Source organism: Rhea pennata, chromosome 8 (genome assembly GCF_028389875.1).
Source record: "Rhea pennata isolate bPtePen1 chromosome 8, bPtePen1.pri, whole genome shotgun sequence".
NCBI classification, from domain to species: Eukaryota; Metazoa; Chordata; class Aves; order Rheiformes; family Rheidae; genus Rhea; species Rhea pennata.
In genome coordinates this window covers 5,595,901-5,608,725 of record NC_084670.1, presented here as the reverse complement: position 1 = coordinate 5,608,725, position 12,825 = coordinate 5,595,901, and the positions used below count along the sequence as shown (strand labels likewise).

The 12,825-nt window shown below is 47.3% G+C and overlaps 1 protein-coding gene across 1 annotated transcript in view; it reads right to left on the bottom strand.

Moving 5' to 3' along the window:
• Positions 1–12,825, bottom strand: part of PLPP3 (phospholipid phosphatase 3) — a 43,084-nt gene that overhangs the window by 12,697 nt on the left and 17,562 nt on the right. Inside the window, exons 2-3 of the mRNA XM_062581636.1 lie at positions 7,744–7,901; positions 438–721 (exon numbers count right to left, since the gene is read on the bottom strand). Coding sequence (XP_062437620.1) covers positions 438–721; positions 7,744–7,901 — 442 coding nt within the window. The remainder of the gene's footprint in view (positions 1–437; positions 722–7,743; positions 7,902–12,825) is intronic.

Here is a 12,825-nt window from a genome sequence, read left to right as displayed (position 1 = left end):
GCACCGAAATAAAAAGGCGCCCTCCCCGCCCACCCCCAAACCCCTGCTGAATTAACTAGCCGACGAGCCGGCTGCGGGGTTCGGGAGGAGCGGGCTGGCGGCTCCTCCTCGGCGGCACTCTCCCCTCACCCCTAACTCGGCTCCGCCGGCCAATTCCCGCGTTGAGCAACAGCTTGTGAAACAACGGCGTAGGAGTAAACAGGGAGGAAAAGGAGGATTATTCAGCAGAGCTCAGCAGCTCCGGAGGGAAACTGCCCGGCGCTGCTGGATGAAGTTACAGCCTTCCCCGAGAAAGAAGCGCTCAAACGATCTACCGCTGCCAGAGAAACCCTGAGAAATACGTTGTGCGATACACCATTTTGGCGGCAGCAGCAAACGTCTCTTCTTTTTTCTTTTTCTTGCTTCTTAATGCAAAATTTAAAAAAGGGGGCTCTCACCTGGCTTCCTGGACTTTGCTGTCGCTTCCCCTACAGGTGTAGTTCTGGATGTAAACTCCCTTGGCGCAGTTGACCGTCGAGAAATCAAGATCGCAAACGTCCAGGAAATGAGGTCTCAAGCGCCCGACGGACACTTTGGCAATGTCTGTGAAGGACTGGCTGATGGCACAGCCGAAAACGAAGCAGCCCACCTGCTTGTACAGCGCCGCCACGTACGGGTTCTGGATGAAGGATCGCGACTTCTCCTTCAAGTAGTGGACCCGGTAGAGCTCTCCCGTTATAATCTGGTGGGGAAACACCAGAGAGATGAGCGCATGGTTAGAAAGCAGGAAAGATGCTGTGTGCAACCACTCATGGGGACAAATGCCCAGCTGAGACAGCAAGACAAACATCCGCCACTAAGCAAGCCGCAAGGTCCCAAACTCCAGCTCAAACAGGCTGCTTAACGACTTGTCGGCTGAAAGCCAGAATCGTGTCTCATACAGAAGACAAATAACTTTCTGAACAATACATATTTATCCACAAATCCCTTCTTGAAAGCCAGCTCAAACGAGATAAGTACAATTTGCCTGTAGAGGAGCTGCGAGATGTCATTACCCCTCAGGCTGGCGATAGCATCTCAGGCGCAACCCTGGCTAAAACAGTGAAACGTGCTTCTGCAAGAGCAGGGAGCTCTGCACGAGCAGGTCTTCCCCAGGCACCTCTCTACCCGTGCCTCTGCCCTCCTTTCCCAAACGAGCACCTAAAGAAAGAGGTTTCATGTTTTTTGTCCGTAGACTTAACACAGCCCTCATGAACCACATCACCAGGGCACAAAAGACGGGCGTCCCTGCCACTGGACGGCTGCCACATGGACCCAGCAGCTCAGCTGACCTCTCCAGATGGAGAAGACCACCGAAGAACCGCCCTCAGCAAGGTTGGCCTGCGGGAAACCTCAGGCACTACTGCTCTTCTAGCACCAAACCACCACCGCGTCCGAGCATCCTTTCTGCTCACGGGCACAATGACAAGACACAAAAGCGTTCTCCTTTCCTAACCGGCTGCTGCATGGAGCTGGCTGCCCGTTCCCAGCAGCAGAGGAAGTAACAGGACCCCACATTAGCGTCCTATTTTGCACAAAAGAACCACAGTGGTGTCCCAGATCTATGGTGGTTTAATGGAAATACAAATTTATCCCAAAACAGATAAATTGGCATTTGTTTAGGAAGGAGAAGCCAGAGATGCCCTGGCAAATTGTTTTGGGGGAAAAAAGGCTCAAACAACCTCAGAGCCTTATTACGTTGCTCTCTGAAAACAACAACAGGGGAAGGCTCAGAAAGCCCCAAGGGTTTCAGATTCTGGCCCCAAATTTGCAGCCACCAGACCCAATTTGAACAGTGCAAAGCTTGCATAAACACCAGGTATTTCTGGGAATTTCAAGGGGTCTCGCAGTTGCTCAGCAGCAAATTATGTATTTCTCGTGCCCCTTATGGGGGCGTTGGGTCCTGACAACGATGCCGTAAATCTCCGGTATGAACCAGAGGGCCCGGCTTCTTGTAATCCTAACTCTTAAAAAAGCCGTTTAATGAAAATCAGGCTGTGAAATGAAGTCCAAATGTCTCACCTCTCCGAAAGAGGCAAAGGCTTAAATTGTTCTCGGTCGTGTTACACACCTACTTTTTGAGCTCCCGATTTACAGCTTTAGGATTTCATTCATTACTTTAAATGTTTTTATACCTGAGCAGTAAAAGGAGGTGTATTTTTTTTTCTGCGGCCCCTTGGTCCCTGCCCCCTTTGCTGCTCCAGTCGAAAGCACTGCGATATGAAATTTAACTATCAGGAAAAACGCCTTCATGTTAAGCCCTTTCTGAAACAGCCAGCAATATCCCTCCCCGCGTGGCAGCCCGCCAGCTGCAGGCAGGAGACACGGCTCCCCTGCCTACCTTTTTAAAAGCTTGGCACAACGCTTGGAAAGCCATAAACTGGAGAAGCACGGCAATTAGACTAAGAGGAGATGAAACCGTATCATTGTTTGAACTCTCTAGCACCGCGGCTTGAAAAACAAAGGTTGACCCAAAGCAGCTGGAATTACAGCGAGGCAGGCTTTATCAGAGGGAGACACAACTACAATAATAAAAAATACCGGCCAAGCCAGAGCTCCCAAGAGCATGTTTTGCACAGAAGTGTGCTGGGTGGCTGCGCTGCCACCCAAAGTTTGCAAGTCACAGCTAAGATCTGCCCCTGGGAGTTGGGTCTGGACCAAGCATCATCCAGGGACCTGCCACTACCCTGGTCCAAAGCCTTTTTAATTCTTGCAAGTGCCAAAGATCACGTGGATGAAGGTTTATCTCCATTTTGGACTATCTTCAAATACAAGCTGGCAGCCAGAAAATGTATTTGCATGAGAGAGGCTAGTCCTCCTGCCTGGCTGCCGTTCCTGCATCCCATGGGGGTGCCTGGTACATTCGGCGCAGCACGAGCATCCCTGTGGATGCCACTATGCACGGTGACAAGGGTGCTCAGCTGCCCACCGCAGCCTCCTAAAACCTTGGGTGCCTAAATTCACAGGGGAAAAAAGCTGCATGGCTCAAAATGCGTGGGTTTTGCAGAGGAAAAAAAAAAACTAACTGAATTGAGGATGGCATTTGAAACCTGCTCATTTTATCCAGAGTTCCCAGATAGATGCACTTAAACCCAAGGCTCTTGGCTGGTAAAAGACACAACCATTTTAAACAGGGACCGACAAAAGTCTAGGGATTAATACTTTTCTCTCCCTGTTGGTGGTCTTGGTAATTGCACACATGTAGCAGATTGTAAATTGGAGACTTCACTCCCTCACTAACACGACGCTGAGCAGCCATGAGCCCTCCCCACTTAGTAATAACCATGGCTCAACCTTAATGAAAAGCTAAAATTGGGTAAATTTGATTTTGGCAATGCTGTCCCTGATAAAACATGGCAGGGAAAAACTAATGCAACACAGATGGGCACAAATGAAAAATGCATCCTGAGAAAGCAAGTCTTAGAGATATTAAGCTCTTCTTCTGCCTTGCGTCTCTGGCAAGCCATTAGCCTGGGACGTACGCAGCGCCTATACAAAGTGCGTAATTGCCAGGGGGATTTGTCAGAGACTCTTAAAGATGGTCATTAGTGAGAAGCTAACACCAAACTTTTCTCTGTTGATGAATGCCTTTCGCAGATTTGTGCTTCTCATGCCTGTGTCGTCATTGTCGTAAGTCATCTTCAGTGATCCAATTAGTCTGTAATTACTTTTCGAATCTTTCTAATCAGTTGGGTCTCTGGTGTATTGTTCGGTGTGTCTAATCACATTGGAGCATATCGCTTTTAACTGTAAAACATTCAGCTAATCCAGTTACGTAACTTCGATTGTCTAGAAAATTAATTTCTTGGGTATTTTTCTGTACACTCTCACGATCCATCAGAAATGCAGACCTGGGGTTTGAGCAGTGGCAATACGGATGCAGAGGCTCATGAAGTGGAGAAGAGCACCTTCTGCCCTGAGGTCACAGGTCCAGATCCAAGCCCCAACTGGAAAACCCTGGCAGTCGTTATCATCCTGAGGCTGTTCAGCAACCCATGAGCAAACATATCTGCGGGGCTTGAGCTCAGAGGGTGCAACGCAGCGGGAGAGCAGAAAGCTCTTCAGGGATCTCTTTAGCCTAGAGAAGAGAAGACTGAGGGGGGGTCTTATCAATGTCTGTTAGTACCTGAAGAGAGGGTGTCAAGGGGATGGGGACAAACTCTTTTCAGTTGTCCCATGTGACAGGACAAGAGGAAATGAGCAAAAGCTGAAGCACAGGAAGCTCCGCCTGAGCGTGAGGGGGAACTTCTTCCCTGTGAGAGTGACGGAGCAGTGGAACAGGTTGCCCAGAGAGGTTGTGGAGTCTCCTTCTCTGGAGATCTTCAAGGCCTGCCTGGATGCAACCCTGTCTAACACACTCTAGGTGACCCTGCTTGAGCAGGGAGATTGGTCCACGGCATGGCCATCCTGGGGACACTCAGTCCTCCACTCCCCACATGGTCACATTAAACATCTCTCAACAGCAAAAGTGTTTAGGAGAGATCTGAGAGCACAAAGCCCGGGAGCAGGATCCTCTCAAGGGCCATCTGCATGCGTAATGGCAAAGAGAGAAATTTGCCTTCAGTCAGTAAATATGTAGGTTTTAAAAACAAATGCATATCCTCTTATGCCCTGGTAGAAGCAAAGGTCTTAGTCTCTGATGTTTACTTAACACGAACTCCGGTTGTCTTCGAGCCATTTAAAACATGACCTGGACCTTTTACTCTGGTCTAGACTGCCAATGACGCCATTTAAAGCAAGGGTGTGAAATTTTGGCTTCACTGCCCAAAATCCCATCTCCCTGAAAGTCCTCATCCTGCTGTCTTGCCTTTGAAAGGCAAACGTTTTGAGCGAGAGGAGAGGAATCAGCGCTTTGTGGATTTGGAAGGAATTCCTATTATGCTACAATAATTCTGGTATCTGGGTTACATCTGAAAAAGAGGTCAGACTGACTTGAATTTTCCATACATCCTGCCACAGTAAAGAAATCTGCTCCTTCAATTCCTTGTTAGCCATTTGTATCACTCAACAGCAAACAACCGAGCTTTTGAATTTACCTTATTAAGTTACATTTGTTGTGGGCACAGCGAAACCAGTGCAGAAGCATCTAACTCTTTAGGGGATTTTCTTTTCCTTTTAATTGACCTGCTATTTCATGGTAGAAAGCTGATGGATCCAAGAGGCAGCTGATTACGTTTCCAGCTTCAGTTCCAACTCCTGTATTTGCCACTGCCTCATTACCGATCAGAAGCCCCCTCTGCGTGGAGCTGCAACGACGACAGGTCAGGCAGTAATGCGAAAATGAGAGGCTTTTTCATTTTGCTTTTATGGCTTTTCCACACTCGGGGGTAATTCCCCTGCAGGGTAAAATTCTTCTGTTTATAGATTTGGGGGTTTTGTCGCCTGCTGGGGTTTGCCCGGGGGAGGGAGGGGAACGAGCACAACGCGGTGTCGGGGACCGCTTTTGCTAAGCGCGCGCACTGGGGGAGGAAACGACGCGGAGGTCAACGCAACCTGGCAGCTGCGCTGCTCCGCCTGCGCAGCAGACCCACACACCACTCCCACGGAAATGAAAAGGGACCGAGGGCAGAAGGCAGAGCATCAGGGATCAGCCCCCGCGTTCGGGAGACCAAAGCGCTCGCACGCTGCGGAGATACGCCGAGCTTCCCAGAAAACCCTGGCAGCCTCCACTCGTGCTCCCGGGTGCTTGCACTACCACCCACGCCGGCTCCCTGCATCCTGTGCCACCCCGGTGCCTGGGCACGCAGCAAGCGGGGCCGCGGCCACGGCAGGACACGCAGGTCGAGCAAGGGGAAGGCACTCGGGCTATCTGTGCTCAAGTCAGCAACACAAGCGTGATAGGGTATTGCCAATACTGTGCCGTGCTAAGACACCTACGGGCCACGGCATTGCTCCTACAAGAAACGATGAAAGCAGAAGAGGGGAAAAGAAATGCTTCTGACTGCCACATTTCTAGGAGGAACCAGAGGAAGGCAGCTTTGACGGCGTCTTTCGGAAAACACCTGAGCTGTGCTGGCAGCAGGTGGGAAGGGAAACGTAGGTACTTTTTGTGAAGCATCCCTGGGGAATTTCATCTGTTGATGGAAGTGGGCATTCAAACAGCACTCAAAAGGCAGGTCTTCCACCCTGCCCAAGTACGGGACGTATGTTAGCGCAAAGCCACCTTTTTAAAACCCAAGTGGGGCTGAGGGTCTGCGTCTTTCACCCACCACAAATCAGAGCACCCACCAGTTATATTATGCCAGCCAGCAGTGGCATGCAAAAGTCCACAGCTCTGCAGAGGACTCAAGTGGTGGCACAGAGCCAGGGATGTGTCGACCAAGACCAGTCTCCCCATGGGTGTCTCCAGAAGGGCTGCTGCAGTCTCAGTACGCAAGCAGCGACAAGCCTGCCACATTCAGGAGGGTTATTGAGTAGACTGAACTTCACCTCCTGGTTTCGCTTCAGCATTTGCTGACAGCGGCACAGAGCACTATGCAGCTATCTTCACCAGGTACCCGCCCAGAGGGCCATGTGGCTGTCTGTCTGCGTGTCTTCATAAATAGAGAACGTTAGGAAATGGCTTCTCAGGGCCACTGACTGGATTCAGCTTTTTGGCTGAAATACAAACCTCTCACCACGCAATCATTTCCTAGCACAGCTTTGGGAACCCTGGCAGGAAAAAAGAACTGAGAAGACACTGGGAAGGTGGCATACTAGCTACTTCTTACAGTTAAGGCTATGGGAATAGACTCCCTTCAGTAGGTTTGAACCACCTTTATAAATATGGCTGCACTATCTATGTCTTAAAATCTAATACTAATCTGTGAAACTTTTCCAGGCATTGGTTAGCTGCAAAGATGCATTTTTTTTTTTTAAGCCTTATGAAATAGGCAAATTCCAGAAGTTATTTGAACAGGGACAAACCATGCCAAGTCCTTACTGACACTCAAGCCTTTTTGTTTCTGTGCTGAATTACTACTGGAGGGTGAAAAGGCTCCTGTATCGTGATGCTCCCAGACTTGTCCAAACAGCTTTGGGCCCATTTATGTGCTTCAAGAGTAATCTCATTCCTTCCATCACAAGCTTTCATTAGCAAACATTTCCGGCGTTGTGCTTAGGCCGAAGGCACATAGTAGCATGGTAGATGCACACCTCTGAAGACCGGGTGGACGCATCGGCAAGATGGTTGAAGTCCCAATGCAGACAGTCTGACAGAGTACAGACCTCTCCACTGTCCCCTCTGCTTTCTTTGAAAGCCAGTGAAAACCTTGACTTCAAGAGGAGTTTAATGCCATACAGGCCTTTTAGCATCTCTCCTTTGATTAGCCAGGTACAAGCCTGTATCCAGCTCTACTGTGGCCTCCGAGCTAGGGGAGTCTCCTGTAGCAGTCAGAGGTAACTGGCCACACTGCACTGCAATGAGCTTCTCATCATCAGTTCATCTCACAGGGATCAAAGAGCCTTGGGACCACCTCTAGCTGGTGACGCGATCAGCTTAGGTAGAGGTGGAAAGTTGTGTGTCTTACGACTTAGCCCCTACGGGGTTTTTCAGTTGTTCAAAGCATAGCCCTAATAGAGCCTTACAAATGCACGCTGGAGAAGGACGCAGTGCTTTGGTGCAGATTGCCACGCTGTCTGCATTTTGGTGATTTGGGAAAGCCCATGCTGGTGCTAGTGGCTTAGGGAGCTGACAAAAAGACATTGGGGATGCCCAAGAGAGGTGGATTTGGAGGCAGTACTTACAGCGAGGATGGTAATGAGGATGCCTGCAGCACACAGCACTGCATCGTTGATCGTCTCCATCGTTTTAAGAGGGTACTTGATACTGTCATCGTCGCAGTAAAAGCCCCGCTGGTAGGGTTGGATTGTGCTCGTTTCAATGATCAGGAAGGGCAATCCAGCTGGAAAGAAGGGAAGACAACAACAAAACTCATCAGTAACACAGGTAAAATGAACACCCTCCAGCAGAAAAATAACTAGAAAACCCCTTGAAAACAAGGCAGCACCATTCTTCATGCTTTTCTTTTCATATTGATATCTTTCCAAAGGGAATAGCTTTAGGATTTGTTTTTCCAAGTTTCTCTTGCAGGGGAAAAAGGATCTCTTCTGTTATGGTTATCAAATGTCTGTGCTGCCTGGTTTGAGTTAAGCCTTGTGCATTGCAAATATTAACTTACAGAAAAGGACACCAAAAGTAGTCCCTCTGCAAAAAGCCATGAAAACGAATATGGCACTTCTCTCTACAGAGGGCTTGAAGCTCTGAGCCCAGCGGGCTCTATTTTGGAGAAGTACAGCGTTGCCTCCAGCTTAGAAGAGCTGCACTGAATTATTTTCCTGCATGATGTTCCCTTGGGCTGTGCACACCTATGCTCTGTGCCTCAGTTTCCCCATCCATCTTTGCTGCCAGGCTCATCACCAAGAGGACATTCCTAGCACGTCCCCACCAAAACAATCCTCCCAAACCTGTTCATAAGCCACGTTTTAGAGGAAATTTTCCTCCCACTTGCACAACCAAATCCAGGTAAGGGGAAACAAGCCCACCAGTCAAAACACAAGAGACATAAGCCATGCCAGCTGGAAGATACAGGGGGATCTCATTTAGGTAAGCAAAGCAGAGCAGTTCATGCCTTCATTTGGCCAAAACAACACGTCTCACACCCAGATTTTACAAAAAGCACTACGGAATATTTGTTGACCCCTAACTTGCTTAAGCATTCATGTTTTCGTTTACACATCTAGAGTTCTACAAGATCAGTTTTTCTCTTTTAAAATTACAAGGAAAGCTCTGGTTTTGTGAACTTACCACAGAATATTTTCAGTGATCATGATCAGCTATACCTAATTAGCAAAGGTATCATCCAGAGAGTTAAAAAACTGAGTGTCATCAAAACAATATTCCCCGTCTGCATGCAAACATGGTTTTGGGTTACTTTGTGCAAATGATTTTGGCACCTTTTGCTGCACTTCTAATAGGATTTTCTAATCCAGGATTACTAAGGGTTTTGTTGTTGTTGTTAGTCTTTACAAAAAGGACCGTCCTCGTTATCCATCTCCCCCTCCACACGAGCAGATACCCCACGCAGACGTGAACCCTCCCCTCGGTGGGTACCTGATCTGCAGGAGGTATTTCTGTAACGACCCTGGCAACGGGTTTAGTATAAGCACTGAACCCTGTGCTGCTCTGAGGGGCAGTGCGGTTCACAGCGCACATGTGAAGCCGAATAAAGGTTTCGGAGCTGCCTGCTCCACTCGGATTTCACGAATAAAATCAGACATCTCGTGTGAATCCAGTTGATCTTCATTCCACTATTTAACCGTTTTGATACGTAGCCAGTTTGGCCCTGAGAAGTGCCTTTCATGCCAGCAATATGATATTAATAGGCCACTTAAAAAATCCTTAGCTTCCCAATGAAAAATTGCAGTAGAAAAGCTAACGCTGCTCGGCGTGATCCAATTTCACATCCACTTGAAGCGGCAGCGTAACGGTTGAACTTGGGGAGTAGACATGCCACGGTTACGTGGCTTATTGTTATTTCTCCAGTTCCTCTTGCTAATAGCTTTCACATGACAGGTCTGTAAAACACATGTTCCCACAGACAATAAAATACATCTGAAAGCTAAAACTGGCTTAAAACAAAACAAACAAAAAAAAAAAAACAAAAAACAAACAAAAAAAAAGACAATAGCGTTCCTATATATTATGTGAACACAGGAATAATAAAGATTTGTTTTCCCTTCATTCATTGAACAGTATGGGGTAGTATTTCCGCATTTCAATTTCGATTGCCACAGCTATAATAAGAGTGCGACTGACCTATATGGTATTTTTTCTTAAAGTGCACATAGGCATCGTTTAGAAAATCCAATGGTTTTGTTTTCTCTCCTACAAACTTGTGGTTTAGTGGGATATTGCCAATCGAGTCTTGACATTTTTCCAGCAAAACAGCAACCTCAGATTCCCTTTTTTTTTTTTTTCCACTCTCCCTTTTTTAAACATGAGAAACATAAACATACTCTCCATAGCTGAACGGATATTACTTAGAAGACATAACATGCCCCCAATTCTGAAGCCTGGGCGAGAGGCTGCTCCTCCAGCTGCAATTACCCTCGTGACAGACGGCCCCGGTCCACACCGAACTGTAAACGGTGCTAGAGATGCCTCTTCTTCCAAGGGATTATTTCTTGGAGCACAGGTTGTCTCAGTGACTAGGTCACCACCAACATTCTTTTGGCAACGGGGCTCCAGCACGGAGACGGCTACCTTGGTGCCAAAAGGCATCCAGAGAATCACTTTTGCAGAAAATGCTCCAGAAGGAAGTCTGGAGAAACACGGAAAATCCAATGTGGAGAGAGATGCCTTTGGGATCCCTTAGCAAAACACCATGGAGACGTTATTTACGCTAGCATATCTGCCAGAGACAAAGGTATCCCAAAGTGGGGCTGTAGCCTACACACCCCTGCAAAGGGAGGGTGACCAGTGCAGGGTTATACCACCAGGATAAAGTTTGGCCTCAGCACTTTCTGTGCCACCGTCTAACCCTCCAACGTGGTCCTTTAACAGGCAACTCAGATCATGCCTTCCTGGCTGCAGCGATTTGTTTTAATCCTCCTTAACACTGATGTTTCCACGCTGAGACGGTACGCTGCAGCCTGTGGACCATACCTTAGCACGCTAGCTTATTAATACGCAACTCTAACTGTGAGCCCACTGTTATCCCCCTTTCAGAGCTAGGGCAAACCAAAGCAGAGGACGACAAAGCAATCTGCCCTTCGAGGAGGTAAATGGAGCTGACAGCACCTTTCTCAATGCAACATCCTTCACCTTGTGACGGACGAGTTTTTCCAACCTACCGTAAAGAGGGATTTTTTGCTATAACAACATAATCAGGAATCTCAAACCATCAATTTCGGCCCCCCCGGGGGCCGACACCGCCCCATCCAAGCCCCTGGGAGCTCGGTTATCGGTTGCACCCGGAGGGTGGCTAAAGTCCACGCACAGAGCAGGTGTGGGGACTAATGAACTCCACGAGGCACTGCAGGACGTTGCGGTGCTGTACGGTGAAAAACGATGTTGCTTTTGTCGGGAGGAAGTCAAAGTGACTTTCTGACCTGTAGCTGCTGGGGTCCTACACTAAGATATTTCAGAGCGCGCTTTAAATTTATTTGTCTTTCCATTTAATAAAGCCAATCAAGTTTGAAAATCCAAGAACCGAGCAAAAAAATTGCTCCTTTCCTTGTTCATCCCCTTTATCAACAAGCAATTAATAGACAGTAATCCCTTGGAAGGCTGGCAGCATGCAGGAAAATGCCAAAAACACTACTATCAAGCAAAAATAACCCCCCCCCAAGTGAAAAACCCCAGTGTACTCTCCAAGCAGCTTGAAATGTGCATAAAATCAAGAAGGCAGAAGAAAGGGCTCTCTGTTATATATAGTGCTTTGAATCCCAGAGTCTTTGAAAAGTTAATACTTGTGCAGATTTGGTGGGGAAGTGGGAGAAAAAAATAAAAGGGATAAACTTCGATTGGCCACCCCTTGGTAAAGTCGTGGAGGGAACGGGATGGGAAGAGCTGCTCCTGCCGCGACCCACCCATGCAACACTCACCTTCCCCGTCCAAGTTAACCGCTGCCTTTTTATTTATTTATTTATTAATGTTTGGGGTTTAATGTTTTTTTTTAATAAATCTTTCTGAGAGTCTTTCATCTCTTGGCATTGCAGGTCAGTGGGATGTTGCCGGCTATCTCAACAAAGCAACGGTAGTTTCGATCGAGCACGCTGTGATGTGTTTGGCTTCCAGTGTCCAGGCCCTGGGCGTGTTTTTAAAGTTTTGCTAGATTAGAGGTCTGGCTCAATAAATGCAAAAGATTATTAAATCATACGGCGGGACTGAGTGAGGCATCTCATTCCTCATTCAAGGTATACCGTGTAAATATTTGGATTCCAGCAAGTGACAGGCTTTCTATTTGAAGGAATTAGTGGCTAATCTTAGGAACATATAAACTTATGTACAAATACTGTAAACCGAGTATGCTTAAATGCATAAAAGCTAGATTAGGCTAAGGTGGGTTTTTATTGAGGTTTCCTCAACTGTTAGAGAAGAACTGCACCACTGCAGATCAGAAAAAAATCCATCAGCCCCACCAGCTGCTGCAAGAGTGAACAACCAAGGCTATATATATATGTATGTATTATAAAATGTAATAACCCAAAGAACAGAAATCTTCCCACATTTCCATGATATCAGGCATACGCCGACAATCACTCTAAGGCCTGATTCTGCACCTGCACCAACAAAATGGGTGGGGGACAAAGGGATAGGAGTTCAATCAACCGAAAACTAATCTCAAGTGACTTGAACTATGGTTCAGCAGTGGCCAAAGGAAGGATTCTACCACAGGCTGGAACGGGACACTAAGCTGGGATTTTCTAAAGTTTTAAAAGCATCAGTGATATGCCTCCTTCCCAGTGACTTCCAGTGGAATCTGGAACCTGATGCCCCTACATTCACTAGAGACAACTAGACTAGAACCAGAAATACACAGAGCATCTTCAGCTCAATTTTAACTGCTCTTCATCTTCGTTCCAGCAGTACAGAAGACTGCTCTTTGCATCTGCCTGTATTTTGGAAACACATCTAACATCTTTGTTTTCAAAGCAGATTCCCATTCAACTCTAGCACAGTTCTACTGCTCTTAGCTACACAGAAATGCGCAAAGATAAAAAAATTCTCTAAATATACAAACAAACCCTAGACTTTACTATAGACCATGTACCTGCTTTAGACCACTGAAGAACCTAAAAGGAAGGATCAGCATATATTACACC